Source organism: Ursus americanus, chromosome 18 (genome assembly GCF_024610735.1).
Source record: "Ursus americanus isolate L20-20 chromosome 18, mUrsAme1.1.p, whole genome shotgun sequence".
NCBI classification, from domain to species: domain Eukaryota; kingdom Metazoa; phylum Chordata; class Mammalia; order Carnivora; family Ursidae; genus Ursus; species Ursus americanus.
This window is the reverse complement of record NC_142144.1, coordinates 5,224,320-5,251,911: the sequence shown is the minus strand read 5'-3', so window position 1 is coordinate 5,251,911 and position 27,592 is coordinate 5,224,320. Positions and strand designations below refer to the sequence as shown.

The following is a 27,592-nucleotide window of genomic DNA, read 5'->3' as shown; positions in this document are numbered from 1 at the left end:
AAAATGTTAAACTTTTTAAAAGAGGATTGTTCCAAATTTTAATACTTCACCACTATTTCTCTTTTTGAATTCTGTGACTATATAACTATCTCTGGCTAAAAAAAATGTGTGGTGTAACCAGTTCTCTAAGAGAAAGCGTGTTGACCAGGTGGGTTGGATAAGTTGACAGTATATTTTCTTGCTGCTTCCCAGTGCAGAGTGGGTTGTTCTAGAGCCGCCAGGACACCTGGGCTCCTCACATTTGGCAGCACGACCCCAAGTAGGAAGCCAGGTGACTGTGCGTAGCCTGTGTGAGCCTCGTGCTGGGGCATCTCCTTACCTACAGTGGATCCTCTTTGAGTTGTTTTTCTTTAAGTGCTCCCGAGTACCACACGCTGTCTACACTCAGTTGCATGGTCTGTCTGTTCACAAGCAGTACAGCCTGTGAAGTTGGGAGCCTGCGGGATGGTGTTTGTTTCTGAGCACAGTTGTGTGTGAAGGACTTTGCTGCTAGCCCGTCAAACCCCCGAGCACAGGCAGAGGCTAGCATTACTGTTCGCCTCTCCTAGAGAAAGCCCCCTTTTCCCTCACACTTGGTCCAGAGGAGGCAGCCGTGTTCAGATGAGCGGAAGAGAGCCTTGGAAGGGGGAGAAAGTAGCCTGGCAGCAGTAGCTAAAGCCTAGGCGGTGGGTCCAGGAGACATTAATGGTTCTGCCCATTTCCACGATACAGCTCCACGGATGCTGGGGTGAATGATCACGTGGGTTTTCATATGTTCAGTTCTATTTTCATTTAGGAAAGTGCCTCTGATTTCTTTCGGGTCTGGCATATACTTTTCACACTGGTCTTTTAAACGTGTGTAGAATTGACGAACATCTATCCGTTTGTGTCTTTAAAGAAGTAAGCTGTCACTGGTTCCATGTTTATTGTGTGAAAAAAGTACTACATAAGCATTTTTATACTTCCGTAAAAGTGGCAGTTTACTGGGGTCTTTATCAGAAGTATTTTCATACCTGTATCCTAAGTGTTTCATTACTTTTGACACATTGAAGGTAAATTATCAGTCAGCTCAGACAGTTTGGAAGAATCAAGATCCACTAACATAAATGTATTGATAAAAAACACTGCTTTCTTATTCATTTATTGAGTTACTGAATTTGGCAAATAAACATGTTTATAGAAAGTTTGGAAAATAGAGAAATATTTAAACCTACCTTTCCCTTCTAGGGTTTTTTTCATAAACATCTTTCCTCATAGCTGTAATCCTATTGTATACATCATTGGCGTGCAGGCTTTTAATTTAAATTGTGTTTCTAGGTTCTTATGTAATCTTCGTGATTCATTTAAAAGAATGCTTACTAATCCATTGAATATCTTTTACCATTTGGGTTGTAATAAATGTCTTTTTCATGTCTTAGGTTCTTTCTGTAGGCTTTATTTTTAGAAGTGGGATTACTGAGTCCTTTTTTTATGATTTTCGAGACATAATGCTAAAGTGTTTTCTAAAAGGTTATGCTGAATTAGGTACCTACCGGTGTAAAAGGTTTCAGGTTATTTTTCCCCTCCAAACATACAGGGTTACACATATTTAAATTTTGATAATTCAGAGAACAATAAAAATATGCATCATTTAAATTTGCACTTCTTTGATTAGACAGATTGAATGTATTATTTTTCGCATTAGGTTCTCAGCTTGTGTCAGAGTATTGAAATTTCTTTATCTCGATTTGTATGAGCGTTTTAAAAAATACATAAAACATATTGTCATTTGCTACAGATTTTTTTAGTTTATTTACCTTTTAGTTATGTAACCATTTTTACTCGGTCAGATCTTAATCTTTTCCTTTTTGTGATTTTTTTTTCTTGGTTGCATCTAAATTTCAAGTCATTAGACTCTTCAGTGACCTTCCTCACTTTTTGCCTCCTTTGTTTTGAGATGGACACATACATGTCCTTCTGTATGTGTAGACATCTTTAATTTCGGTGGAACTGGTTTTAGTGACTATTATGAAGTGGAGGTCTGAATTAAAGTTTTACCCTGATTGCTATGAAATGTTGCAGAATGGTTTCTTTTTCACTGTAACTGGTGAGACATGCATATTTTCCTCTGTGGTTCAGCTGGGTGTTTGTGAAGTCCTGTTAATCTAACGTCTTTCCCTGTCCTCTTTTTCCTTCAAAGTTTTGTCTGTCTTACCATGTGGAAAGTCTGCGGTGGCAAGCGCACCGTCCACCCCGCTCCCTTTTCTTCCCCTCTTGAACTAGGCCCGTTCTTGCCGGCTTTGTTCTGCCACGGCCCCTTTCCACTTGCTGTTTGTCATGTTGACCTCCATTGTTACCTTGCTAACTTCTCCCTTCCTTTTCCTCCATTTTGTTCACTGCAGGGAGTACTCCCACTACCCCAACCTCCTCTCAAGCCCCACAGAAGCTCGACACACCAGCCCCTGCAGCACCCGTCTCTGGCCCACCTTCATCGCTGGCTGCTCCCCCCTCCACCTTCTCTTTGCCTTCTGCTGGTGGAGCTCCTGCTGTGTTCTCCTTCGGTTCTTCATCCTTGAAGTCATCTGCTTCTGTCCCAGGGGAGCCCCCTCCATATTCCAGTGGCTCGGGCGCACCTACCTTCTCTTTTGCTCCGCCTTCCCAAGCCTCCCTAGTGCCCACCCCTGTGGCCTCTCCCATGACGCCCTCCGCTGCCTCGTTCTCCTTTGGATCCTCGGGTTTTAAGCCTACGCTGGAAAGCACACCGATGCCAAGTGTGTCTGCTCCAAACTTAGGACTGAAGCCTGCCTTCCCACCCTCAGCCTCTGCGGTCAAGGTCAACCTTAGCGAGAAGTAAGTAACACTTGACAAAAAGTTTGCTGCTTCTGTGGCATGAGTAGAAATATCACATGTTATTCACTGGAAATAGAGTCACTGTGGGTGAAGTTACGAATAGATTTTCTCTTTTTCCTGTTTCCCAAAGTAGTAATGGCAAGTGGTAAGAATTTAAACAATAGGAAACATTTGTGTTTAATCAATGGATGGAATCCAGGAGAGTCTCTTAGAATTTTTTATTTTTTAATCATTAGAGGTTTATATATTTATGCTTGTTTTTGCTTTTTCAGATTTAAAATGTAGGAGATTCTCCTTATTTTATTTTTATTTATTACTTTATTTATATTTTTTGAAAGAGAGTGCCCATGCAAAGGGAGGGGCAGAGGGAGAGGGAATCCCACACAGGCTTCATGCCCAGCACGGAACCCGATGCGGGGCTGGATCTCAGAACTCCAAGATGATGACCTGAGCCAAAATGAAGAGTTGGACCCTTAACCAACGGAGGCACCCAGGTGTCCTGATATTACTTATTTTAAAAAAGGAAGCATGGGACGCCTGGGTGGCTCAGTCGTTAAGCGTCTGCCTTCGGCTCAGGGTGTGATCCTGGCGTTCTGGGATCGAGCCCCACATCAGGCTCCTCCACTGGAAGCCTTCTTCCTCTCCCACTCCCCTGCTTGTGTTCCCTCTCTCGCTGGCTGCCTCTCTCTGTCAAATAAATAAATAAATAAAATCTTTAAAAAAAAATGAAGCAGTAAGGAATATACGTCCAATGGGGCGAATGAATCTCTTGTAGTCCTTTTCCTCTTTACTCTGAACTGCTTTGTGACAGCCACCACGGTGGTCTATGAAGTTGTACCTGCATCAGTTGACTCTCCTGCCTGACGGTCCCCACGGGCTTCTCATTGCTCTTCCAGGACAGTCCAGACTCCTTAACGTGGTCCTCGGTTTCCTCCTCGTGTGGGTCCTACCAGCTCACTCAGACCCCATTTTTTTACTTCTTTATCTGCTGCTTGTGTTCTCCCCGCTGGAATGCAAGCCTCCTGCAGAAAGTGGGCCCTGATACCTCGCAACCCTCCCAGCTGTCCCGCTCTCCTCTCTGCTGGCTCTCGTTGCCACGGAGGCGGTGCTCGCTGTCGCCCCCGCTGCTGCCATTGTCACACAGCTACCTCATGCCAACAGCTGCCTGGGATTCCACTTCGTAGCCTCACTGAAGTGTATCTGGCCAGTCAGCTCACACTGGACATTTAGATTGTTTTCGGGCTTTTGCTGTGTAGGTAAAACTTAACTTTCCATGTCCCTGAGCGTCCCAAAGACGGTGATCTGCTCCCCTCCGCCTTTCTCACTCCCCAGAGAAGGTGAGCGCCCCAAAGCAAGCTCTCAGGAATTGCCTCTGCAGAAGGACAGTACTAGCCTCTCCTGAGTACAGTGGACTCCCAGCCTCCTTTTTTTTCCACTTGGCTTGATAAAAGAAAAACATTTCACGTCCTGACAGACTTCATTTCTCCCTCATGTTAGGTGCTCGTTATTTTCATGGAGTGGTTTACTCCTCAATACGCAGAAGATAAGATAAATGTTTCCTTGGAGCGTTCACCTTTTGTAAGAAAGAGCTAAACATTTATGTGTCACAAAGGCAAAACCGTAGGAGCAGTAAGTCCTCCGTTGGTGGCATTGCTCACGACCAGTGTGAAGGAGCCTCAGCACGCACGCTCCTCACGCAGTCGGGCCGCCGTTTCAGGTTCACTGCCGTGGCTCCCTCCACTCCTGCCGTCAGCTCCCAGGGTGCGCCCGCGACGCTGCCGTTCCCCTCTGCCTCCAAGCCGGCTGCTTCTGGACCCCTCAGCCACCCCACGCCCCTCTCAGCACCACCTGGCTCCGTGTCTTCAAAGTCCTCAGTCTCTCCCTCGGCATCAGGTATGATTCTAAGCCAACTGCTCCAGAGCTCAGCTCCGAATTCTTACATTTGCGTGTTTCAGTTGTTAGGAAGCCTAGCCACCGTAGTCAGACTAGATGATTTGTTCTCGCTTCCTGTATCGCACACTGATGAGCTCTGACGGTCGTACTCTCAGTTGGGAGGATTGCCGCGGCCTCCCCGCTGCCACGCTTGGCTCTCCCGACATTTCTCATGGAGCTGAGTGTACTTGATGATTCAAAAGGAAGTCTCTTGTAGTGTGACATCTGTCTTCATGTGGAGCCTGCCCTGCATGAAGGGCAGTTACAGAACAGTTCGTGAAGTTCCATAGAGGAGGAAGAGCCTGCGGTGACTCTTTGGCTTACTGCTTCTGACGGCCAACTGTGATTTTCACACTCAGCCGTACTGTGAGCAAGTGTATTAAATAACAATTACAAGTGGAAATAGTTCTTACAACCAGGTTGGATCAGAGTGCATGGTACAACTCCACGAGCAAATGTACCTGGCCTCTCTTTCCCTTTCATACCTGCAGAAAGGTTGCGTAAACTGTGTAGTGAAGACTGGGCCCTTCACCGAGACAATGCTTGGTAACATTTTGCACCATTTGCTTGGTGTCTTTTTAGCATATATATATATATTTTTTTTTTTTTTTTTTTAAGATTTTATTTATTTATTTGACAGAGAGACAGCCAGCGAGAGAGGGAACACAGCAGGGGGAGTGAGAGAGGAAGAAGCAGGCTCCCAGCGGAGGAGCCTGATGTGGGACTTGATCCCGGAACGCCGGGATCACGCCCTGAGCCGAAGGCAGACGCTTAACGACTGCGCTACCCAGGCGCCCTTAGCATATATTTTTTAAACAAAATATTTGAGAGTTAATTGCAGAGACTTCACCCCCAAACACATAAGCACATATCTCATAAATACAGGGGTACGTGATATGTTATCACACTCAGGAAGTGTAACCATCATCTAATCAATAGCCCACATTGACACTTCCACGATTATCCCAATAATGTTCTTTATGGCTTTTTCCCTCCAGTCAAGGACTACATGTTCTATTCCAGTTTTTTCTCTTTAGTCTAAGTGTCAGATATTTCTTAGCCGTTCTCATCTTTCTCAGCATTGACGTTTGTGGAGAGGTCAGGCCAGTAGTTTGGGAACGGTCCCTCAGTTTGGACTTGATTGTTTCCACACGATGAGATTCTGTTTAAAAGTTTTGGGCAGGGGCGCCTGGGTGGCGCAGTCGTTGAGCGTCTGCCTTCGGCTCAGGGCGTGATCCCAGCGTTATGGGATTGAGCCCCACGTCAGGCTCCTCCGCTGGGAGCCTGCTTCTCCCTCTCCCACTCCCCCTGCTTGTGTTCCCTCTCTCGCTGGATGTCTCTCTCTGTCAAATTAATAAATAAAATTTAAAAAATAAATAAATAAATAAAAGTTTTGGGCAGTAATACCACGTAGGTGATGCGTATCATGTCACATGATTTCATTTTGTCCTGACACGAGTAATATGAATTTGCTCATGTGGTTAGATGGTGTTTGCAGGTGTGTCTCAGTTTTTAAGTGGGTTATTTTCATGAATGTCAGCGATGATACGTAGCCAGACATGTTTGGGTAAACATTGAGTGTTTGAGTGTCAGGAATAATGTTATCTTGGTAAATATTGAGCAGGCACTGAGCTGGGAATTCCTGAAATCATATCTCTTACCTATCTTACCTATCGCTCAGGAGAAAAGACTGCCTTGTGGAGTTTGCCAAAGTCACTTCATTCTAGGACTTGTCCTCCAATTCTGAAAGACGTCTGTCTATGACCCAGAAAGCTAAAGAGTCTTGCCTTAGTCTTTTCACATCTGTGTTCAGTGTAGGCGAGAACATTTGAACTGTGATGCACATACATGGTCTCCATTTCCACTGCTCACCACCCAGATCCCCACCCCCATCCCCGTTGCCGTTATTTAGTTCTTAAAGTTTGGAGGGTCCTGGGTTATTGGATTACAGTTCCAGTGGCACTCTAGACTCCTTGGAGGATCTTCTCCCTAACAGTCCAATCAGGCGCTCTGGAGGTGAGGTTTGGGTATGAGTTTTTGGTATATTTGTTTTTTAAAAGCTCCCTGGGTGTTTCTAATGTGCAAAAGAGCAAGACTTGTTCTAGAAGCTTCCAGGAGGGTCCTGAAGACCCTGCGAGTTCTTATAAGGTAATGGGATTATTTGAACTTTGTCCCCAGTTCCCAGGGGTGCAACAGGAGTCTCTGGGGAGTAAGGATGGGCCAAATGGCCAGCCTCCTGGGCCTGCACAAACATGCACATACCTACTGCTATCAGAGACATTCCAGTTTTACCTGCTTTATAAAAGAGTTTCCCATCTAAAACGTACTACTGAAAACTTAAAAATGTATTACATGTTTTTTCGTTATCTTGGAACAGGCCTAACAAACTGGTGTCACTCTCAATAACAAAAATCATGAAGGGGGCTGGGGACACCGAGAAGCTTTTTTTTTTTTTTTAGATTTTAGGGAAGGACACATATGCTGGGAGAAATAATGGCAAGAAACACTGTCTGTTTTCTCTGATGTCTTATTCCAGCAGGGCGGTCTACTCAGGGCAGCCCAGGCCCCGTGCCCTCAATGGTACAGAAGTCACCCAGGATAACCCCTCCAGTGGCAAAGTCAGGCTCTCCCCAGGTATGTTCAGGCCCGACTTACCATGGTGTGAGTATTCATCTGCTGCCCGTCATGCATGTTTATAATAAAATGGGTTTTCGTGTTTTAGAACTCATGCCTTCGAAATAGTGCTCAGGGCTATGTGATGGGAAATACTAAAATATGAGCTTGGAACATTTGTAATGTGTGCTTCTAAAAGCCACTTATCTCAATCCCAGAGTCTTAGCCTTGTTTTCTCTGCTGGCTCCTGAGCTTGTCCGTACTGTGCTGTTCACTTTGTTGTATTCTCTCTCTGTCTGAAAAGACTGTAGCGCCTGATTTTTTCTCTCGTTCCCAAAGTAACTGAGAAATCTATACAGTGCCCTCTTTTTCTGTGCTTTCCAAAACATCTCCGTTTATCCACAACATATCAGTTTATTTTACTTAATTTTTTTATTGGCATATTATACACATGGGGGAAGAAAGTATTCCCATACACCAGCTGAATACACCTTGGTAACCAACACTCAGATAAGAAATGGCACATGATCAGGACCCCAGAGTTCTCCCTCATGTGTCCTCTGTGTCCTTTTAGTTATTCATCCCTTGCCGAAGGGGGCTCCCTGCTATGATTTCTGACAGCGGAGCTTAGTTTGGCCTATTCATACCTTCTCTAAAGTGGAATCACACGGTGTGTATTCTTGTATCGGGCAGTTTGGCTCAACATTACGTTTGTGAGATTGATCCAATCATTGTGGCTGTATGGAGTTCATTGGGTGGCTATACAAGTATTTATTCTACCCCGGACAGACATCGGAAGAGCTTCCAGGTTTAAGTTATTGCGAATAGCGTTGCTGTGAGCATGCTAGTTGAGGTCTGGGGGTGAACATATGTATGCATATTTGCTGGGCGCATGCCGAGCAGTGGAATTGCTGGGTCATAGAACATACGTGTATATTTCTCCTCAGTAAATGCCAACTGAGAACATGTGAGAGTCAGCTGCTCCGGATCCTCGTCGGTTTATTTTTCACTTCTTATTGTCGTATTTTGTGGTTTTAATTAGTATTGTCCTGATGACCACTACAATTCAGTCTTTTTTCCATGTGATTTTGGCCATTTGAATATCTTCTTTAATGGTGTGTCTGTTCTCAAGTCTATAACTATTCTTCTATGGGGTTGTCTGTCTTCTTACTGATTTCTGTAAGAGTTCCTTGTTGGGTACACACATCCATGTGTGGACACAGATAACGCAGATACTTTCTCTGTGAATTGCTTTTTCATTCTGCTCGTGGTGTCTTTTGATGACAAGTTTTTAATATAGTTCAGTATGTCACTTTTTCTTTTATGATTAGTGCTTTGTGTGTTCTGGTTTCAAGGTCAAAAAGATTTTCCTGTGTTTTTCTAAAAGCTTTATTATTTTCTATTCATATTTAGATTTACAATCCATCACCTCAGTTTATTATTATGGTTTAACTTCAAGAGAATTTTATGTCACTTTCCCACTTGATTTGCATGCCCTCGGGACCAGAGTCATGGTTTTTCCTTCTCTTTCCCAACCACAGCCCCACTCCTGCCCTCAGCACACACCCCCACAGGGCACACAGTAAATGCCCCATTTACAGGTCTAGCTTTTGGCATAATGCTTGCCTTGTGGGACTTGTTACATAAATGCTTGGTGTTTACGGGGTGCGTAGTAAGTGCCCAGCTTATAGGTCTAGCTTTTGTCATGGTGCAACTCACGTGGTATTTATTAGATAAATGTTTGCTGTTTTGATTGCTTATGCAGTCTGAAAATCCTCTATATGGTAATTGCTGTAGGTATCAAATAATCTAAAAGCCATCTCAAGTTTTAATGTCTCTATAGCAGAATTCTTGATTTCTGTCTCCCCCAGAACTTGTTCCAGGTGGTTTCCTCAAGCCCCAAACCCAGAAGTCATTCTGGATCCCTCTATTTAACAGAAGCTCCCCTTGGTCCTTCCTAGCGGAAGATTGTGTCAGTTGTGTTCTGATGTGGCGTGTGCGTGGCATAAATCCACATCTCTCACCCCTGTTAGCATCATATTTCAGGCCATTGTCATCTCTTGCCTTGTTACCCTCCTGACTGGTCTCCCTATTTCTTCTCCCTCTCACTGACATCTGTGCTCGATTTAGCAGCAAGAAGGATCTTTTAAAATCATAAATCAAAGAACAAACTCTCCTGGAACTCCAATAGTAGTTTTCCAGCACTCTTAGAAAAATATCCAGACTCCTTGGTTTAGTCGTACATGACCTGCCCAGCCCTTTCCACTTCCCTCCCTGACTTCTCTGGCCCACGTTTACTTTATCTCTTGGCCTTCAGCATGCCAGAGTTCTTTCCTGCCTCGCAGTCTCTGTGCTTGCTCCCTCGCTGCCTGGAAGGTGTTTCCCCTAGAACTTTCCATAAGTTTCTGCTTTACCTCAGGACTCAGTCCAGAGACTGTGCTCAGTGAGGACTTTCTGGGCCTTCTCTCCAGTCGTGCCCCCTTTCTCTTCTTAAGTTTCTGTTTACTTTTGTCCTATCACTATCACCAGCTGGAATGATCTGACTTGTTTACTTCTTACCTGTCTTGGCCCAGGAGAACCTAACTGCCAGGAGAGTAGGGACCTCCTCTGTCTTGTTCACCTCTCTCTCCACTGTCTGGAACATGCCTCACAGCAAGTAGGTACCCTGTCAGTATGGGTTCGAAAGAATGGGTGAGGGAGTAGTGACTGTATTGTGAGGGTGCCAGGCACTGAAGCAGCTGCTTCAAGAGGCCATACGTGTGGTGGGGGTGCGTCTGTCAACCTTGTGCCTTCCATTTCAGGCGAAGTCACTTCAGCCTCCCGTCACAGAAAAGCAGGGACATCAGTGGAAAGAGTCAGATCCTGTGATGGCTGGAATTGGAGAGGAGGTAAAGTCGTTCCTGCAGATTTTTTCCAGAAGTAGCTCTGAGCGTGAGCCTGGCGTGGCTCCGAGTGCAGACTTGTGCATGACTGTTTTGTCCTGGTGTTCAGCCGTGGTGCGCCCGGGGGCCACGTGCTGTGAGGGCCCGGGAGCAGTGACAGCGTTCAGACCGAGGGCCTTCCTCTTTTCTGGCTCCCGCAGATTGCACACTTTCAGAAGGAGTTGGGAGAGCTGAAGGCCCGGACTTCCAAAGCCTGTTTCCAAGTGGGCGCTTCGGAGGAGATGAAGATGCTGCGAATGGAATCCGACGACCTGCACACCTTCCTTTTGGAGATTAAAGAGACCACGGAGGTCTGTGCTCGCTGACGTTCTTCCGGAGTTGGATTGCACTTCGATAGTTGCTCTCCTAGCACTCCATTCTTCAAGGGCCCAGTGTTGTTTTTTTAGAACAATGGGTAGTTCACCTAGGAATGCCCAAGTTCAAATCCTCTCGTTGGTACTTAACAAGTTATGTGACTTTAGACAAGTTAATGTTGCTACTCTAGGTTTTAGTTTTCTCATATAGAAAATGGAATAATAGTTTCCACCCCATTGACCTATACCAGCCACTCCATAAAAGTCTATTATACTTTCTAATTTAGGTATATTTGAAAAGTTACCTTATTTTATAATAAATTGTTAGGTTATAATAGAGTTAGGTTTAAGAGCATATACAGTATAGAAATACCAAGTATTACTGCTGATCTCAAACCATCCTGTTTGGTAGGTGGTATTGCTCTGTCTGTCTTGCAAGTCAGGAGGCTGAAGCGTAGAGAGGTGAAATAATTTGCCCAGAGCTACCCAGTTGCCATGTGCCAGTCCCGGCCTGTCTGCCTCTAGAGCCCCGCTCTTAAAACATGCTTGCAAAGAGGAGAGTTCTCTGGGGTGTCGGCAGTGATTGTCTCCAGGTAGTGGGACTGTAGGTACTGTCAGTAGCTTTTCTTACTCTTTGAGTTTCTGGTCACTAGAATATGTGGTTTTTCAATGAGGAAGAAAAAATAACTGTAAAAAAAGTGAATATTTGTATTTTCCTTTCCAAGCAGTGCATTTTTTTTTTCTATGAATTTCTGTTTGAATACTCACAGGTGCATCATGTAAGCTATTTGAGAAACACCAAATAGTTGTCCTTGATCCGGACAGAAAGGCGTGTTTCTCAGAAATGCCACTCTTTGTCTCAATACGGCCCTTGTACCTTTTCTAGTCTCTTCATGGAGATATCAGTACCCTGAAAACAACTTTACTCGAGGGCTTTGCTGGTGTGGAAGAAGCCAGGGAACAAAACGAGAGGGATTGTGACTCGGGGTATCTGCACTTGCTCTATAAGAGACCCCTGGACCCCAAGAGCGAAGCCCAGCTCCAGGTAGGAGAACCCAGCCCAAGTGAGCTGTTTAAAACGGACTCCTGCAGGTCATTCTCCTTTGCGAGGTCTTGGTGCGGGTGCCTGCTCTTAGGAAGTTGTCGATTTCCTGTGAATAATTTGCCCACTTTCCATAGGTGTCCTTGGCTGTGACCAAGAAAAGAGCACTTTTCCACTTCATGTTTTGTAGAATTAAAACTAACATTAGAATTCTTGATTAAAGTGTAATCTTGGTAGAAAGCCTACCATTGAAAAATATATATTTAAAAATCAGATCATAAATAATAAGTTTTTGTGTCGCAGTTACTCATTGAGCACTAAGTACGGTGCTGGGTGTGTTTTACACATTATTTCTAGACTTCACCTGCGCTGCAAGATGAGAGTTACTGATACCATTACACAGTTGAGGAAGTTGGGCCCCGTGGTCTCAGGAGCTTGACCACGGTGATGATGTTAGTACGATCGAACAGTTGGAAAGCTCCACCTGCTGGAGCTCTTTCCTGTACACCATACTTCAGCAAAGTTACTTCTCTCATTCATTTATAATTATTCTTATTCTCTGTTGTAGCCAAATCTGGTTTTTGTTTTCATTTTTCAATTTACTGAAAATTGTAGCATCACAGTCTTTAGAGGGGTCACCTCCTCCCTCCTCACATTTGCCCAGAGTCCTGGTGGGAAATGGTGCACGGGTGGCCGCTCTGAACTTCCTCCCCTAGAATGTGAGGTCTGTGAGTGTGATGAATCCCCTCCTGCCTCGGGGAGTTTGAGACCGCAGACTCTACGCTTTCTGCCATTTCCATCCCATACCTGGCAAATGGACTGGTAGTAGGAAAAGGAACGAAGTGATCCTTGTCCTGGAGAGGTTGAGGAACCCCTGCTGTGTCTCTCAGCCCTTGTGGTGTTGCTGGAGGACTGTGGCTGTTTACTGTCTTAGCAAGAGAGAGCAGGCTCCCTGCCTACCACTCATCAAACGACCACCTCCCTGTTGCATCTAGAATCACTTTGTTCCTCCGTGCGTTTTCACCTCTTGCTCTGTGTCCAAACTAAAAGAAAAGCATGCAGCTTTTGGGGGAACACTTCCCCCATTCAAAAGGAAATGCTTTTCTTTTTTTCACAGTACTTAAGCAGATAATAATAGCATTTATCGAGCACATACCATGCGCAAAAGAAGGGTAAGGAAACAGATGCTGGAGCCTGGCTCCACTGTGCCACGCTGGGCCGTCCCCGCAGCTGGATAAGTGGCGGTGGAAAGGGGAACATAGAAATACAACGTGGGATCTGTTGCTATAGCAGTGCAGATGAGGGAGCAGCTAAGCCACAGAGAAGAAGTCTCTATGACAGGCCTTAAAAGAGAAGTTGGCTTTTCTGGTAGACAGAGTGGGAGGGCACTCAGAAGCAGCAGCTCGCGAACGCACGAGGCACGGCGGCAGTTGAGGTGCTCAAAGGAGAGGGCCTCCCTGCAGCCATCCAAGTAGTGAGCTGCGAGTTATCCCTGGTGCTACGGTTACTACTGCTTCCTGGAATCAGCCCGGCTCTTCTGAAAGGCCAGTTTGCTCTTTTTCACTCAGGGTGTACACCCTTAGCCAAAAGTATTTTGAAAATACAGTTAAGCACAGTAAGAACTTTGTACAGGTGTAAAAACTTATTCCTAGCGTGTAGCACATTGTCTTTCTCTGTATACATGTTTAATAGAATGCTTCATCCTCATTTCACTTTTCATTTTTGAGAGTCGGGTTGTGTAGCCATGAAAGTTAACACCAGACTGAAGTCTAAAGAAAATTACTGCAGGCCTCAAGTAAATCGGTGTGAATTTTAGTGAATGGTCAGTTCCCTGTCTAGTGCTGATACTATTCTTTGAGAAGAGATGAGTTTTTCCTAACTGGTAAGAAGACTTACGTGTCCTATGCTATGAATAGATAGGTTCAGAATTATTTTCAGCACTTCTGTAGGATAATTTTGTCTGTATTATAGTTAATTTCATGGGTGGGAGAGCAAAAGCCAAATGGATGTGTGGTTGGAGCAACAGAGTGCAGTGGAAAATTCCTAGAGCGTGCTGAGTTACTTTATAGGAGCTGACAAATGAGAATAAGCAACCGCGTGTGTTCCCCGGAACCCTAGGCCGGCACACCCAACCTGCTTGCCTGTGTTGGTAGCTGCTTCTGTCGCAGTTAAAAAGGTTGAGTTCTGTTGTTTGTTTTAATTATAACGTTCTAATGATTATATTAAAGCCTCTTTTATTTTCTCTGTTCAGTATGGTTCTCGGTATAGAAATATTGTATGATTATTTTGATTGTTTTGGTACACCCTCCTCCAGCTACGGGAAAACTCAAGTCATTTGCCTTCTCGCCTTTTCTTGTAGGAAATTCGGCGCCTTCATCAATACGTGAGATTTGCTGTCCAAGATGTGAACGACGTGCTAGACTTAGAATGGGACCGGCATCTGGAACAAAAGAAAAGACAAAAGTGAGCGAGGTCGCTCATCCGCCACGGGCCCTGACTCAGAACCCGGCGGTGGTTCTTTCTCTTTGACCCAGTCACTGTATTTCTGGAAATCTGTTCGACAGAAATTATAGCAACCTTTGCAACAGTTTACATAAAAGAATTTATATTGCAGCACAATTTAGGACAGTGAAAAGTTGGATTCAACCTAATGTTAGAAGTTAGAGGAGTGGCTGAATAAGTCCAGTCACATTTTTTTCTTAACGTGGAGTACTGTGTAACCACTGAATTTTTTTCCCCCCAGAAAATATGGAAGAGGTAAGATAAAAATCATACTGGATGATCTCAGTTTGGAAGTCTAAACATAGAAAAGAGGCTAGAAATAAATCTGTCACAATATTCAGTTATATCTGTGAGATGGGATTAAGAGAAATTTTTCTTTTGTACTTTTCTGTATATTCCAAATCTTCTTGTTGAGAAAACATTCCTAATTAGTGTGGATAACTAGGAAGAGAGGCGCAGGAAAACCTTGTACTACCCTGGTCTTCTGTCCCCAGATGTTTGGTTGTATGCCATCTGTTTCCCTGAAGGAATAGAAGGCGATACTTCGTGAGAACAGTGAAGTGCCCACAGGAAAGCCGAGAAACAGATGAGCCCTCAAAGTGCTCGGCTTCTGAAACACCTACACTTGATTATTGTGATTAGGCCTGTAAGGAACCAAACTGGGAAATGATCTGTTTACTTGTTGTTCTGTGGGATCACAGAACTTGTAAGTGGGACAAGCTGGGTGTGATGTCAGGGGCTGGGCTAGAGTGTGCTTAAAATTCAGCAAACAGAATTTAATATGTCATATTGTACAACACAGAGGAAGGCTTTGTACCTGACCTGAGAGCCTCAGTTTGGAGCACAGGTAGGGGAAGGTGGAGGTGAGCCTCGATGCTGCAGACGCTGGTCTGGGGGAGGATTCTGTGGCCTGGGCACTTGTCCCCTGGGCAGTCGATCCCCATTAGAGATTTCCCAGCTCACTGCGCTGGTTCTGAATTCATGTTCAAGCGGGTGGGAGGGACTGGCTTGACCTGACAGCAGGAGCCTTCTGTTCTGCGTGACAGATGGATCGCTCTCTGCCAATTAGTAAGTTGCTTCTTACAAAGTATATGATGCTAACAGAGAGACCAGGCTTTCTTCCCCTTTATGACAACCGTGCATTTTCTACTTTACATGGTTTTTTTTTAAGTTCCTTTTCTGCAGAGTTTAAGTTCATAAATCTGTACTTTTCTAGCGCATCTCTGTTTTGAAGTCCTTCTAAATATTACCTTGTACCCTACTGAAATGGCTTTTTAAAAATTTATGTTGAACTGCCCTGTCACCAGAAAGAAAGGGCCTGTTGTTCCTTTCTTGTTTTAGATCTTTCAGGTGGGGTACCTCCTTGTTCCTACACCAAGATCTTATCCCAGTGTTTCTTAACAGCACCCTGAAGAAATGACTGATTTCCATAGATCTCTAGTGGACCCCAGGGCTTTTTTTTCTTGGTGTAATTGACATGCAGGAAAATAGACAAACCCTAAGTATGTAGCTGAATGCATCCCCCCCCCCCATTTTTGACACTCCCCGCCCTTTTCTTCCCCGGAATCTCTGTGAGGTTTTGTCTGATGTTGCTGGCCTTTGCTACAGGCCCAGCCTACTTACCCTAAACTTCTCCTTCCTCATTCTTTATTTTCCTTGTGAAGCTTTCATCCCGTTTTTATATTCTGGTTAATTTCCCGATGCTGCCTGTCCACCGGGGGTTCTCCATTTTATTCTTTCACTGTTAAAGTTGTAATACTTGGACCATTCATGTTGAATTCTTTCCTCCTTGCTGTCAACAGACGCTTGCTTGTGCCAGAGCGGGAGACCCTGTTTAACACCCTAGCCAACAACCGGGAAATCATCAACCAGCAGAGGAAGAGGTTAAATCACCTGGTGGACAGTCTCCAGCAGCTCCGTCTCTATAACCAGACCTCCCAGTGGAGCCTTCCCTCGGATGTCACCTCCCAGAGCGGCACTCATGGGTGTGCAGGGGAACAGGCCTGTCGATGCTACTGGCACTCGATGAATGTGGTTGAAGGAATAGATAACTGTTCGGGAGTCAGGCGCAAAAGTCGTAGAGCAGTTCAGATGTGGGTTTGAAAGTGACTGCTGTTGCCTGTGTGATCCTGGTCAGGTTCCTCACCCTCTCTGATCCTTTGTTCCTTTGGCTTAAAAATGGGAGTAACAATACCTGCCTCAGGGGATGATTGGAGAGTTAAATTAAGCGTGCCAAATGAAACAGGCGCCCGTAGACGTGGCAGAGTCTCTAGAAATAGCTCTGTTCTTTCGAAAATTACCTGGTAGAATTAGATTGATTAACGTGTCTAGAAGCTCAGACTTGTCATTTTGTTTGAGTAGAAACTTTCAGGCCTGGCAGTTAGATAGTTTACTCCTGAAGTTACCAGGCTGATTTAATGTTTCTGCCTTTAAGCCAAATGTGTACGTTCTAACTGCGCTTTGTGCTACAGCTCTGTTAGTGCTGTGTTCGCTGGGGGTTGGGGAGGGAGGGTGTTCGAGATTGTAATCTCTTCCTTTTGGATTGATTATGTTGGTTGATTGGTCAGATTTCCTGTTTCTGTGTTGGGGAGCCTTTCATCTCTCACATTTATATTTGGGGAGATTTCTTACATCATAGTTGGTTTGTATATAACATGATCCTTTTTCAGTTTTGACAGTGACCTCGAAAGTCTCCGTAACGCTTTGTTGAAAACCACCATAGAATCTCACACCAAGTCCTTGTCCAGAGTGCCAGGTAAACACATTTTTCTCATTCTTTAACTCTGTGTTTTCTTCTGTTGCCTTCTTAAAAACCAAGTCTTAAGCACTTACGGGTTCATGAATTTCTTGTAGCTAAACTGTCCCCTGTGAAACAAGCACAGCTGAGAAACTTCTTGGCCAAGAGGAAGACCCCCCCAGTGAGATCCACTGCTCCAGGTAAAGGGAACTGGTCCTGAATTTTTTAGTATCACACATGGAGTACCTGGTATGGAAGTAGGCTGGAAGGAGGAGTCTGTGTGTATCCGTGTTTGTGTTTTCCTTTAGTTCTTAATAGGAAATAGAGAAAATGTCCCCAGAATCTGTTGTGCATCTGAATATTAGAGTAGGGAGCAGCGTATACATACTGGACAGGGCAGTTCAAGGTAGTTGCCGTGGCTCTGACATTGTGTTCTGCAGTCCTTCAGTTATGTGGTGGTGCTTCCCAAGGGTTTGGAGGAGCCTGAGCTGGCACCAGGGACCCAGGCCTCCGCTTTGTCTGGAGATGCTTTACTTGTCTAATTTGTATGGGCTTTTGAGTAGAATTGCATTCGGGTAGGGGGAACTACTTAGGAAATAAAGCAAAAAACTGCTGATAAGGGAATGATGGCACAATGCACTTGTGGAAAAGAAGCCATGTGACTAATGAAAAAAAAGTTCGGGGTGCCTGGGTAGCGCAGTCGTTAAGTGTTTGCCTTCGGCTCAGGGCGTGATCCTGGCGTTTTGGGATCGAGTCCCACATCGGGCTCCTCTGCTGGGAGCCTGCTTCTTCCTCTCCCACTCCCCCTGCTTGTGTTCCCTCTCTCGCTGGCTGTCTCTATCTCTGTCAAATAAATAAATAAAATCTTAAAATAAAAATAAATAAATAAATAAATAAATAAATAAATAAATAAATAAATAAAGGCAGACGCTTAACCGCTGTGCCACCCAGGCGCCCCTAAAGATTTTATTTATTTGAGAGAGAGAGCCACCCAGTGAGAGAGCACGAGCAGAGGAGAGGGGCAGAGGAAAAGAGAGAAGCAGACTCCCTGCTGAGCAAGGAGCCCGATGCTGGGCTTGATCCTAGGACCTCAGCCAAAGGCAGCCACTTAACTGGCTGAACCACCCAGGCGCCCCTAAACATTTAATTTTTAAAGTTGTGAACTATAACACATGTACAGAAAAGAACACAAAAATGTCCAGAACCTTGTCATTGCCAACTTCCTAGACTCCTCTTGTGCCCCCCAGACTTCCTGCTCCCAAGAGGTACCACTGTATGAACGTTAATGAAAGTATGCCTTTGCTTTTATTTGCTTGGTTTTTTCCTTTTGATATTTGTAATTTTTACTTGCTATTTTGAAAAATTTCAAAACTCTAGCTGCAAGAATAATACTGAGCACCCACTTACCCTTCACCCATATTTCCCAGTAGCGTTGGTCACAATTGCTTGATTTTTCTCCTCTCCACCACACGTGCTCACATTATTGTTATTATTTTTTTAATATATTTATTAAGTTTTTTATCTTAATTCCAGTATAGTTAACATACAGTGTTATATTAGTTGCAGGTGCACAATACAGTGAGTCAACAATTCTGTACATTTCTCAGTGCTCATCATGACAAGTGTCCTCTTTAACCCCTATCACCTCTTTCACCCAATTCTCCACCCACCTCCCCTCTGGTGACCAGCAGTTCATTCTCTATAGTTAAGAGTCTGTTTCTTAGTTTGCCCTCCTTTCTCCTTTTCTCCCCCTTTGTTGGTTTGTTTTGTTTCTTAAATTCTACATGAGTGAAAACATATGGTATATGTCTTTCTCTGACTCAGTTTTTCGCTTAGCATTATATTCTCTAGGTGCACCCTTATTGTTGCAAATGACAAGATTTCATTCTCTTTTATGTCTGTACACACACACACCCCACATCTTAATCCGTTCATCTATTGATGAACACTTGGGCTGCTTCCGTAATTGGGCTATTGTAAATAACGCTGCACTAAACACAGGGTGCATGTGTCCCTTTGAATTAGTGTTTTTCTTTGGGTAAATACCCAGTAGTGCAATTCCTGGATTGTAGGGTAGTTCTATTTTTAATTTTTTTGAGGAACCTCCATACTGTCTTCCAGAGTGGCTGCACCAGTTTGCATTCCCACCAACAGTGCATGAGGGCTCCTTTTCTCCACATCTTCACCAACACTTGTTTCTTGTGGTTTTGATTTTAGTCATTCTGACGGATGTGAGGTGGTATCTCATTGTAGTTTTGAATGCTTTTTCCTTATAATGAGTGATGTTGAGCATCTGTCCGTGTGTCTATTGACCATCTGTATGTCTTTGGAGAAATGTCTGTTCGTGTGTTCTGCCCATTTTTAATTGGATTGTTTGGTTTTTGGTGTTGAATTGTGTAAGTTCTTTATGTATTTTGGATTCTGATCCTTTATGGGATATGCCATCTGCAAATATCTTCTCCCATTCAGTAGGTTGTCTTTTAGTCTTGCTGTGCAGAAGCTTTTAATTTTGATGTAGTCCCAATAGTTTATTTTGTCTCCCTTACCTCAAGAGACATATCTAGAAAGATGTTGCTACAGCCAATGTCAGAGAAATTGCTGCCTGTGCTCTCTTCTAGGATTTTTAGGGTTTCAGGTCTCACATGTAGGTCCTTAATCCATTTTGAGTTGATTTTTGTGTGTGGCGTAAGAAAGTGGTCCAGTTTCATTCTTTTGTATGTGGCCGTCCAGTTTTCCCAACACCATATGTTGAAGAGACTCTCTTTTTCCCATTGTGTATTCTTTCCTCCTTTGTCAAAGACTAATTGACCACGTAAGCGTGGGTTTATTTCTGGGTTTTATATTCTGTTCCTTTGATCTTTGTGTCTATTTTAATGTGCCAGTACCATAGCATTTTGATTACTGTAGCTTTGTAACATAACTTGAAATCTGAAATTGTGATGCCTCCAGTTTTTTCTTTTTCAAGATTGCTTTCACTATTTTTGATCTTTTGTGGTTCCATACAAAGTTTAGGATTATTTGTTCTAGTTCTGTGAAAGATGCTGTTGGTGTTTTGATCGGGATTGCATTAAATGTGTAGATTGCTTTGGGTAATATAGACATCTTGACAATATTTGTTCTTCCAATCCATGAACTTGGAATGTCTTTCTTTTTTTCTTTTTTTTTTTTTTTTAAGATTTATTTTTTTATTTCAGAGAGAGAGTGTGCGTGCAAGGGGGGCGAGGGGCAGAGGGAAAAGGAGAGAGAGAATCCCAAGCAGGCTCACCGCTGAGCACAAAGCTCAGGATCCCAGGACCCTGAGATCATGACCTGAGCAGAAATCAAGAGTCAGACGCTTAACTGACTGAGCCACCCAGGAGCCCCTGTGTTTCCTTTTTTTTTTTTTTTTTTTTTTTTTTTTTTGTCGTCTTGAATTTCTTTCATCAGTTTTTTACAGTTTTCAGAGTACACATCTTTCTATTATTATTTTTGATGAACTATTTGAAAATAAGTTGCAGACAGGACTTGTTACTGCTAAGTATTCCAGCATGTGCCCTTCAAGAACAAGATGTTCTCTTACACAATAATATAATGATCAGATTTAAGAAATTTAACATTGACAGGGGCGCCTGGGTAGCGCAGTCATTAAGCATCTGCCTTCGGCTCAGGGCGTGATCCTGGGACCCTGGGATCGAGTCCCACATCGGGCTCCTCTGCTGGGAGCCTGCTTCTTCCTCTCCCACTCCCCTGCTGTGTTCCCTCTCTCGCTGGCTGTCTCTCTGTCACATAAATAAATAAAATCTCTTAAAAAAAAAAAAAAGAAAGAAATTTAACATTGACAGAACACTGTTATCTTATATGCAGTCCATACTCACAATTTGCCAGCTGTCCCTCTTATGACCTTCATAGCACCTCTCTTAAAAATCAAGGATCCGGTCCAGGATTGGACATTGCGTTAAGTTGTCATTCTCTTCAGTCTCCTTAATTTTGCTTTTCTTGGCAGTTTTATTACCTGAGAAATGTCTCCTCAGACACTGTCATTTGGCATCGCCTGTTTTTTGGGGTTTTGCAGGCTGTGCATATCCACGCATTTATTCTCTGGATGGATTTTTCTCATTCCATATCAGGTTGGTGAGAGTAACCCATGCTGGCATGGGAAGCGTTTTGTTACTGCATAGTGATTGGCTGTATAAATGTGCTACATTTGCTTATCCGTTCTCCTCTTAGTGGACATTTACTGTTTCCAGTTTGTGGCTGTGATAGAATAGAATGTTGTTCTGAACATCTTTGGGCACATGTGTACTCCTTATATTTGGTCACGTGGCCAGGAATGGAATTGTTGGCTCCTACTCTGTCCACACACCCAGCTTTAGTAGATTCTTCTATACGGTTTTCCACAGTGGTTGTACCAGCTTATTTTACTTATACCATCAACGTATGACTATCTCAGTTTTCTACATTTTTGCCAAGCCTAATATTGTCAGTCTTTTTCCTTTTAACTACTTTTGTGTAACCTGTGTATGTGTTACTAAGTATTTGGTTAGTAGTTGACTTCCGTGAAGTGCGTGATTGCATCTTTTGCTCATCAGTCTATTGGTTAATCTGTCTTACTGATTTATGAAAGTTTGTATTCATTCTGGATTCCAGCCCTTTGTTGGTTATATGGATTGTAGGTACTCACTTTTCGCTTTTTTCCCTCTTAATGATGTCTTTTGGCAAACAGAAGTGCTTCATTTTAAAATAGACTTACCAGGTTTCTCTTTTGCAGTTGGTACTTCCTATGTTCTCTTTAAGAAATCCTTCTCTAGTGCTGGGTAACAGGAGTATGCGTGCACTTTTTTATTGTCTGAAAATATTAATGGTTCCCCTTTCAAATTGAGATCTCCCATCTACCTGGAGTTGATTTTCTTTTAAACAGCTGCATCGAGGTATAATTACATATTAGAAAATTCATCTTTTATAAGTGTAGAGTATGATGATTTTTATTAAACTTGCAGAATTGTGTAACCATCACCACATTCCAGTTTTAGAACACTCCTACCACTCAGGAAGTTTCTTCGTGCTTGTTTATAGTCATTCCCTCCTCTGCCCCCAGCAGCCACGGATCTGTTTTCTTTCTGTAGGGATCTGCCTTTTTTTGAAATTGCGTATAAATGGAATCATATGTAGTTTTTTTGTTTGGTTTCTTTCACTTAGTATGTTTTTGAGGTTCGCGCATGACGCATAACGTAAGTAGTTCATGACTTTTAATTGCTGAGTAGTGGTCCATTGTATGGGTATACCACATTTTGTGTATACTGTCTGGAATTGACTTGTGCATAAGAAATAAAGTATGGGGGCGCCTGGGTGGCACAGCGGTTAAGCGTCTGCCTTCGGCTCAGGGCGTGATCCCGGCGTTATGGGATCGAGCCCCACATCAGGCTCCTCTGCTATGAGCCTGCTTCTTCCTCTCCCACTCCTCCTGCTTGTGCCCTCTCTCACTGGTTGTCTCTATCTCTGTCGAATAAATAAATAAAATCTTTAAAAAAAAAAAAAAAAAAAGAAAGAAATAAAGTATGGCTCACGTGTTTTGTGTTTAGAGATTGGATTGTCCCGGTAATGTTTACTGAAGAGACTCCTTTGCTCCCCGCTTGTGGCCACCTTTGTTGTAAATCAGTTATCCTTATATGTAGGTCTCTTGGTGTCATACAGTGATTAGAAACCACTGCTACCACACTGCCTTAATTACCTTGTACTAAAATAAATCTCAGCACGGTTCTTTTTCTAGATTCTAAAGCTGTGCTGTCTTAATACAGTAGCCTATTTAAATTAATAAAAACTAAATTAAGCTAAAAATTCAGTTATACAACCCTAGTAGCCACATTTCTAGTGCTCAGTAGGCACATGTGACTAGTGGCTACTGTAACAGGATAGTAGTAATTTCATTGTCACAGAAAGTTCTGCAGTCTAGGACAGTGGTTGGAAACCTTTTTCTTTAAGGGCTGGGTAGTAAATATTTTAGGCTCACTGGTCTCATGGTTTCTGTTGTACCTAATTCAACTCTGCCCTTGTGATAGGAAAGCAGCTACAGACAGTATTCAAATGAGTGGGCATGTCAGTGTTTCAGTAAAACTCTATTTATAGAAACAGGTAGCTGTCCCATGGTTTTAGTTTGCTGACCCATGATCTAGAATGTTTTGGCTCTTCCGGGTACTTTGCATTTCCATATTAATATTGGAATTGTCTTTGTAAATTCTGTCCCCCTCAACCCTCGAAGAAAAGTTGTGATTTTTATTGGAATTGTATTAAATCTCTAGATCGACTTGAGGGAATTGGCATTTGTACCGTGTTAATCTTTTAGTTCCTAAACATGGTGTATTTTTATCTGTGTCTTTAATTTCTTTCAGTGTTTTCTTTGTAAAGAACATACACATCTTTTGTTAGATTTATTCCTATGAGTTTAATATTTTTGATGTTGCTGTAATGGTGGATTTTCTTCATTAAATTTCATTTTATGTTTTATTTTATGTTAGATGTGATAATAGAAATATATTGAATTTTTTGTGTGTTGACTTTGTATCCAGCAACCTAGCTAAACTCATTTATTCAAATAATGTACGTAGCTATTTCTTGAACTTTCTATGGGAACAGGTGTAGTCTCTTTAGGTACTAATACTTTTGTTTCTTCTTTTTTTGGTCCTTTATTTCTCTTACCTTATTTCACTTGCTAGGACCTCCAGTGCAGAGTCCGTTAAAGTGGTGAGTGGGCATCTGTAGTTCCCCATGAGATGGGAGGTTTGCTGTGTCTACTGAGATGATGATTTCTTTTTTTTTCTTTCTGTTAACATGGCTTTCTGCCTTTTCTAACCTAAGTTAGGGTTTATGCAGAATAAGATTCTTTAGGTTTCAGTGGGGCCCCTTTTCTAATGCCAGGAAGGTAGCCGCATCCTTGATCCCAGCAGGGAGTGGGCATATCAGCTGTGAAGACAGCGCCATCAGGAGAGTGGGCAGGCCAGGCTCCTGGCCTCTGTGAGTGAGCATAGCCATTGCATCTCTCACGCAGTGGATCTCCCTCCATCCAAGGTCAGTGAATGGCATCAATAAAGATGAAGGAAGGAAACACGAGACCTCCTGGGTTCTATCAGACCTTGGGAGTTAAGCATAGTTATGGCAGTCTCTATCCAGTTCTTGAAGGCGATGAATGGGAATTGTCTTTTGTTGCTGTTACCTCTCAGGAACTAAGATTTTAGAGAACTGTTTTAGAGCAGTATGGCCCTAAGAAAATGTGGGGTTTCTACTTATTTTCTGTGCGTTACAAGTCACCACAGATGTAGTGGCTTGAAGTACCACCTATTTATGCTCTCACAGTTGTGCGTGACAGGAGTCCAGGAGCAGTGTGGCTCCACTCTGTCCTCTGCTCCGGGCTCCCAGACTCAGGTCAAGATGTTGGCTGGGCCGAGCTCTTATCTGGAGGCTCTGGGGAAGAGGCCACCTCTAAGCTCATTCCCCTTGTTGGCAGAATTCAGCTCCTTGCAGCTGTCGGACTGAGGTCCGTGTTTCTTTGGCTTCATATGCCTGCCAGCAAGAGCACGGTGAGGTCTTCTCGGGCCTCAGCTCTCTGACTTCCTCTTTTGCTTCCTCTCTCTGCCTTTAAGGGCTCACGAGATTTTACTTTGGGCCCACTTGAATAATTCAGGATATCCTTCCTATTTTAAGACCAACTGATTAGTAACCTTGATTATGTCTGCAACATTCCTTTGCCATGTGAGGAAACGTAACCATGGTGTGGCCCCAGGGGCAAAGGTCATGGGATCACCGTTCCTCCCAGCACAGGGTTTGGTAATATTGTTAAGAACATGGTCTTTCAAGTCAGATGCAGCTAGATTTGAATTCTGGTCCGCCACTTAGCAGCTTCAGGACCTTATGCAAATACTTAATCTTTCTAAGTATTAATTATAAAGTCTGATAGCAGTTTTTCGTTTATAGGATAATTGTGAGGATTAAATGGAATAATTTATGTAGATCCTTTGTATCGCATCTGGCACCAAATAAGTTCTCAGAAGATACGCACTGCAGTTTTACTAGCAGTGCTGGTGGTTATGGATGGAATTTCCAAGTAACCCTGCTGCCTGTTTACTTGCATGAAAATACTCTGGCCCAGTGCTGTCCAGTAGAACTTTCAGTGATGAGAGATGTTCTGTATTTGTGCACTCCAGTATGATAGCCCCACGTGGCTGGTGAAGCTTGAAGACTTGCAGTTTTCATTTAATTACTTTTAATTATTTTTAACTTAAATAGTCACATATGGCTAATGACCGCCAAGCTGAACAGTGCCGCAGCCCCAGCAGGTAGCATGGGTTTTCAGTTGCATTTGGTGAGTGCAACAAATAAAATCTTGCAGAGTGATGTGCCTGTCAGGCAACCAAGTCAGTTAATAGTAGCAGTGCTTTTAAGTAACTTTAGAAAGGGCTAGGTCTTGGTTTGGTTTGTGTTTTTTCTAGTATACACGTAGTCCTATGTATTCCAAACTAGTGTGAGGCCTTACTTCATCATTTATAGAAGCGGAAAAAAGAGGGAAAGTCAGAATTAGTTTCAGTCAGGAATTTTTTTTTTTTAACCTGATTGATTTAAAAGAATCATTTGAGGGTTGGGGATGTTGGAGGCGTGGAGACTGAGGACATTTGGTCTTCCCCAGTTCGTGTGACCTGTTCTTAGAAGTTTGTCGTTGGCAAGAGGCTCTTCTGTGCAAGCTTGTCTGGTACTTTCCAGGTTTGTTGGTATTCTGTCTGTGAGAACTTGTGGCTGCAGCTCTAGGTCTCCTGCACAGCAAGCATTCTGTCTCTCACTTCAGATTTTGTTTGACAGTCAGAATGTTCCTGTCCTACACCGCTCGGTTTCTCAAAGCTTCCTTGGAGCAGGGCCGGCAAACCGTGTATGTTCACCTTCCACGACAGCTTCTTCCACTTAAAAGAAGTTGTAATTCAAGTGTTTCTAAACTGGGTATTTCTGTATCGACAGTGAAAATGACACAGCTTGCAGACTTACTCGAATCGTCTAACTTGTGTTTTGTTTTGGGCTTGGTAGCCAGCCTGTCCCGGTCAGCCTTCCTATCTCAGAGATACTATGAAGACTTGGATGAAGCCAGCTCCACGTCGTCCGTCTCCCAGTCTTTGGAGAGCGAAGACACGCGGGCGTCCTGTAAAGACGATGACACGGTGGCGCAGGTCCCACGGCACGCGCCTGTGGTGCGCACCCCTTCCATCCAGCCCGGTGTCTTGCCGCAGGCAACGCCTTTCACTAAATCTCACCTGATTCATGGTTCACCTGGCGTGATGGGAACGTCCAGTAAGTGCACTGCGGGCTCCCTGTTAGGTCTGTGTCTGCTGGAGGAGCCGTACGTGGCTGTTATACTGTCACACCACTAAGTCCAGCCCCTCTCTGCTAATAGTCCAGAAATTAGAAGCTGAATTCTAAACATCTGAAAGAGGCAGGAAGAAGGGGCCCTGCAGGGCTCACACTGGCCCAGTTCTTCTGCTGAGTCAAGCTGGTATTTCTAAAACAGGTGTGGGGCACCGGGCTGGCTCAGTCGGAGAGGCGTGCGACTCTTGATCTTAGGGTCATGAGTTCGAGCCCCATGTTGGGTGGAGAGATTACATACATACATTAAAACAAACAAAAAACAACAACAAAAACACACACACAAATGGGGTTTTCATGAGTAAGAGGAGGAGGCTGTTTGCCTCGCTCTAAAGCAACATCCACACTCATGCCTTTCAAATCCTAAATCATTTCAGCTCGTTCCTTGTAGCCATATGCTGCCCCGGAACTTGCCGGCTGCCACGCTTGGTGTCAGTATTGGCTCTCAGAGGTGACCGGTATCGGGCTGTCACACCTCCAGTTCAGTGTCAGGACTTCACATTGAAGGGACTTCTAACAGAGAACAAACACCCATGGGGCGGCGCTCGAATGGAGAGATCTTACGAGAAGAGAGCAGGGAGTTGACCTGCGTTGGCGTGAAAGTTCTATCTCAGTCCGTATCAGAGAAAATGCTTGTGTCAAGGATTTAGCTAATAGAAGTGGGCAGGCACATCGCATGTGGCATCTTTGAAAGAAGTGCCAGCCTGTGAGTTTACTGGTACTTTTCCGTGTGCGTGCTTAAGCATTTTTAACCTTAGCGTTTTCCCTGCAACTTCACAGTGGAGGACTTGCCACTTTTCACTTTTGTGTATTCCTCTTCTCTGACCAACTGTCTCACTTAGTGTTTCTTTTTCCTTCAGTGTCGACGTCTGCTAGCAAAATCATTCCTCAAGGGGCTGATAGCACAATGCTTGCCACAAAAACCGTGAAACATGGTGCCCCCGGTCCTTCCCACAGCCTCTCGGCCCCCCAGGCAGCCGCCGCTGCAGCACTGAGACGTCAGATGGCCAGCCAGGCCCCAGGTAGACACGGTCGTGAGCCGCAGCCACTGCAGGCCAGCACAGCAGGTCCCAGGAGGCAGCTGGCTCTCTTTGCTGCCCTTTAGAAGAGAGGACTGATGGGACAGTCCTCCCACCACTTTGGGGAGCGGGTCCCAAGAAGGCAGAGACTAGAGCTGAAGCTTTTTCAGTTCAAGGGGAGGTATTAGACCCGCCTCATCCAGTCGAGGGGGAAATCAGTGGTTTTGGGATGAGGTGGTTGATCCCTACTTTTGAATCATGTCTGCTTTGAGCCCCAAATTAATCTTTGCTGTTAGATCACCTGATAACATTAGAATTGTCTCTCGGTG

The 27,592-nt window shown here is 43.9% G+C and overlaps 1 protein-coding gene across 5 annotated transcripts in view; it reads left to right on the top strand.

Annotated features, from left to right (window-relative positions):
* NUP214 (nucleoporin 214) overlaps positions 1-27,592 on the top strand; it is a 95,002-nt gene that overhangs the window by 15,297 nt on the left and 52,113 nt on the right. For 4 of the 5 annotated variants that reach the window (XM_087869259.1, XM_087869258.1, XM_045771291.2 and 1 more), the window contains exons 12-23: positions 2,361-2,808; positions 4,526-4,701; positions 7,277-7,374; positions 10,155-10,241; positions 10,436-10,585; positions 11,475-11,633; positions 13,990-14,093; positions 15,935-16,117; positions 16,802-16,887; positions 16,986-17,069; positions 25,912-26,172; positions 27,105-27,266. In XM_087869259.1, coding sequence (XP_087725385.1) covers positions 2,361-2,808; positions 4,526-4,701; positions 7,277-7,374; positions 10,155-10,241; positions 10,436-10,585; positions 11,475-11,633; positions 13,990-14,093; positions 15,935-16,117; positions 16,802-16,887; positions 16,986-17,069; positions 25,912-26,172; positions 27,105-27,266 — 1,998 coding nt within the window. The remainder of the gene's footprint in view (positions 1-2,360; positions 2,809-4,525; positions 4,702-7,276; positions 7,375-10,154; positions 10,242-10,435; positions 10,586-11,474; positions 11,634-13,989; positions 14,094-15,934; positions 16,118-16,801; positions 16,888-16,985; positions 17,070-25,911; positions 26,173-27,104; positions 27,267-27,592) is intronic. The other variant, XM_087869261.1, reaches the window with a different exon arrangement.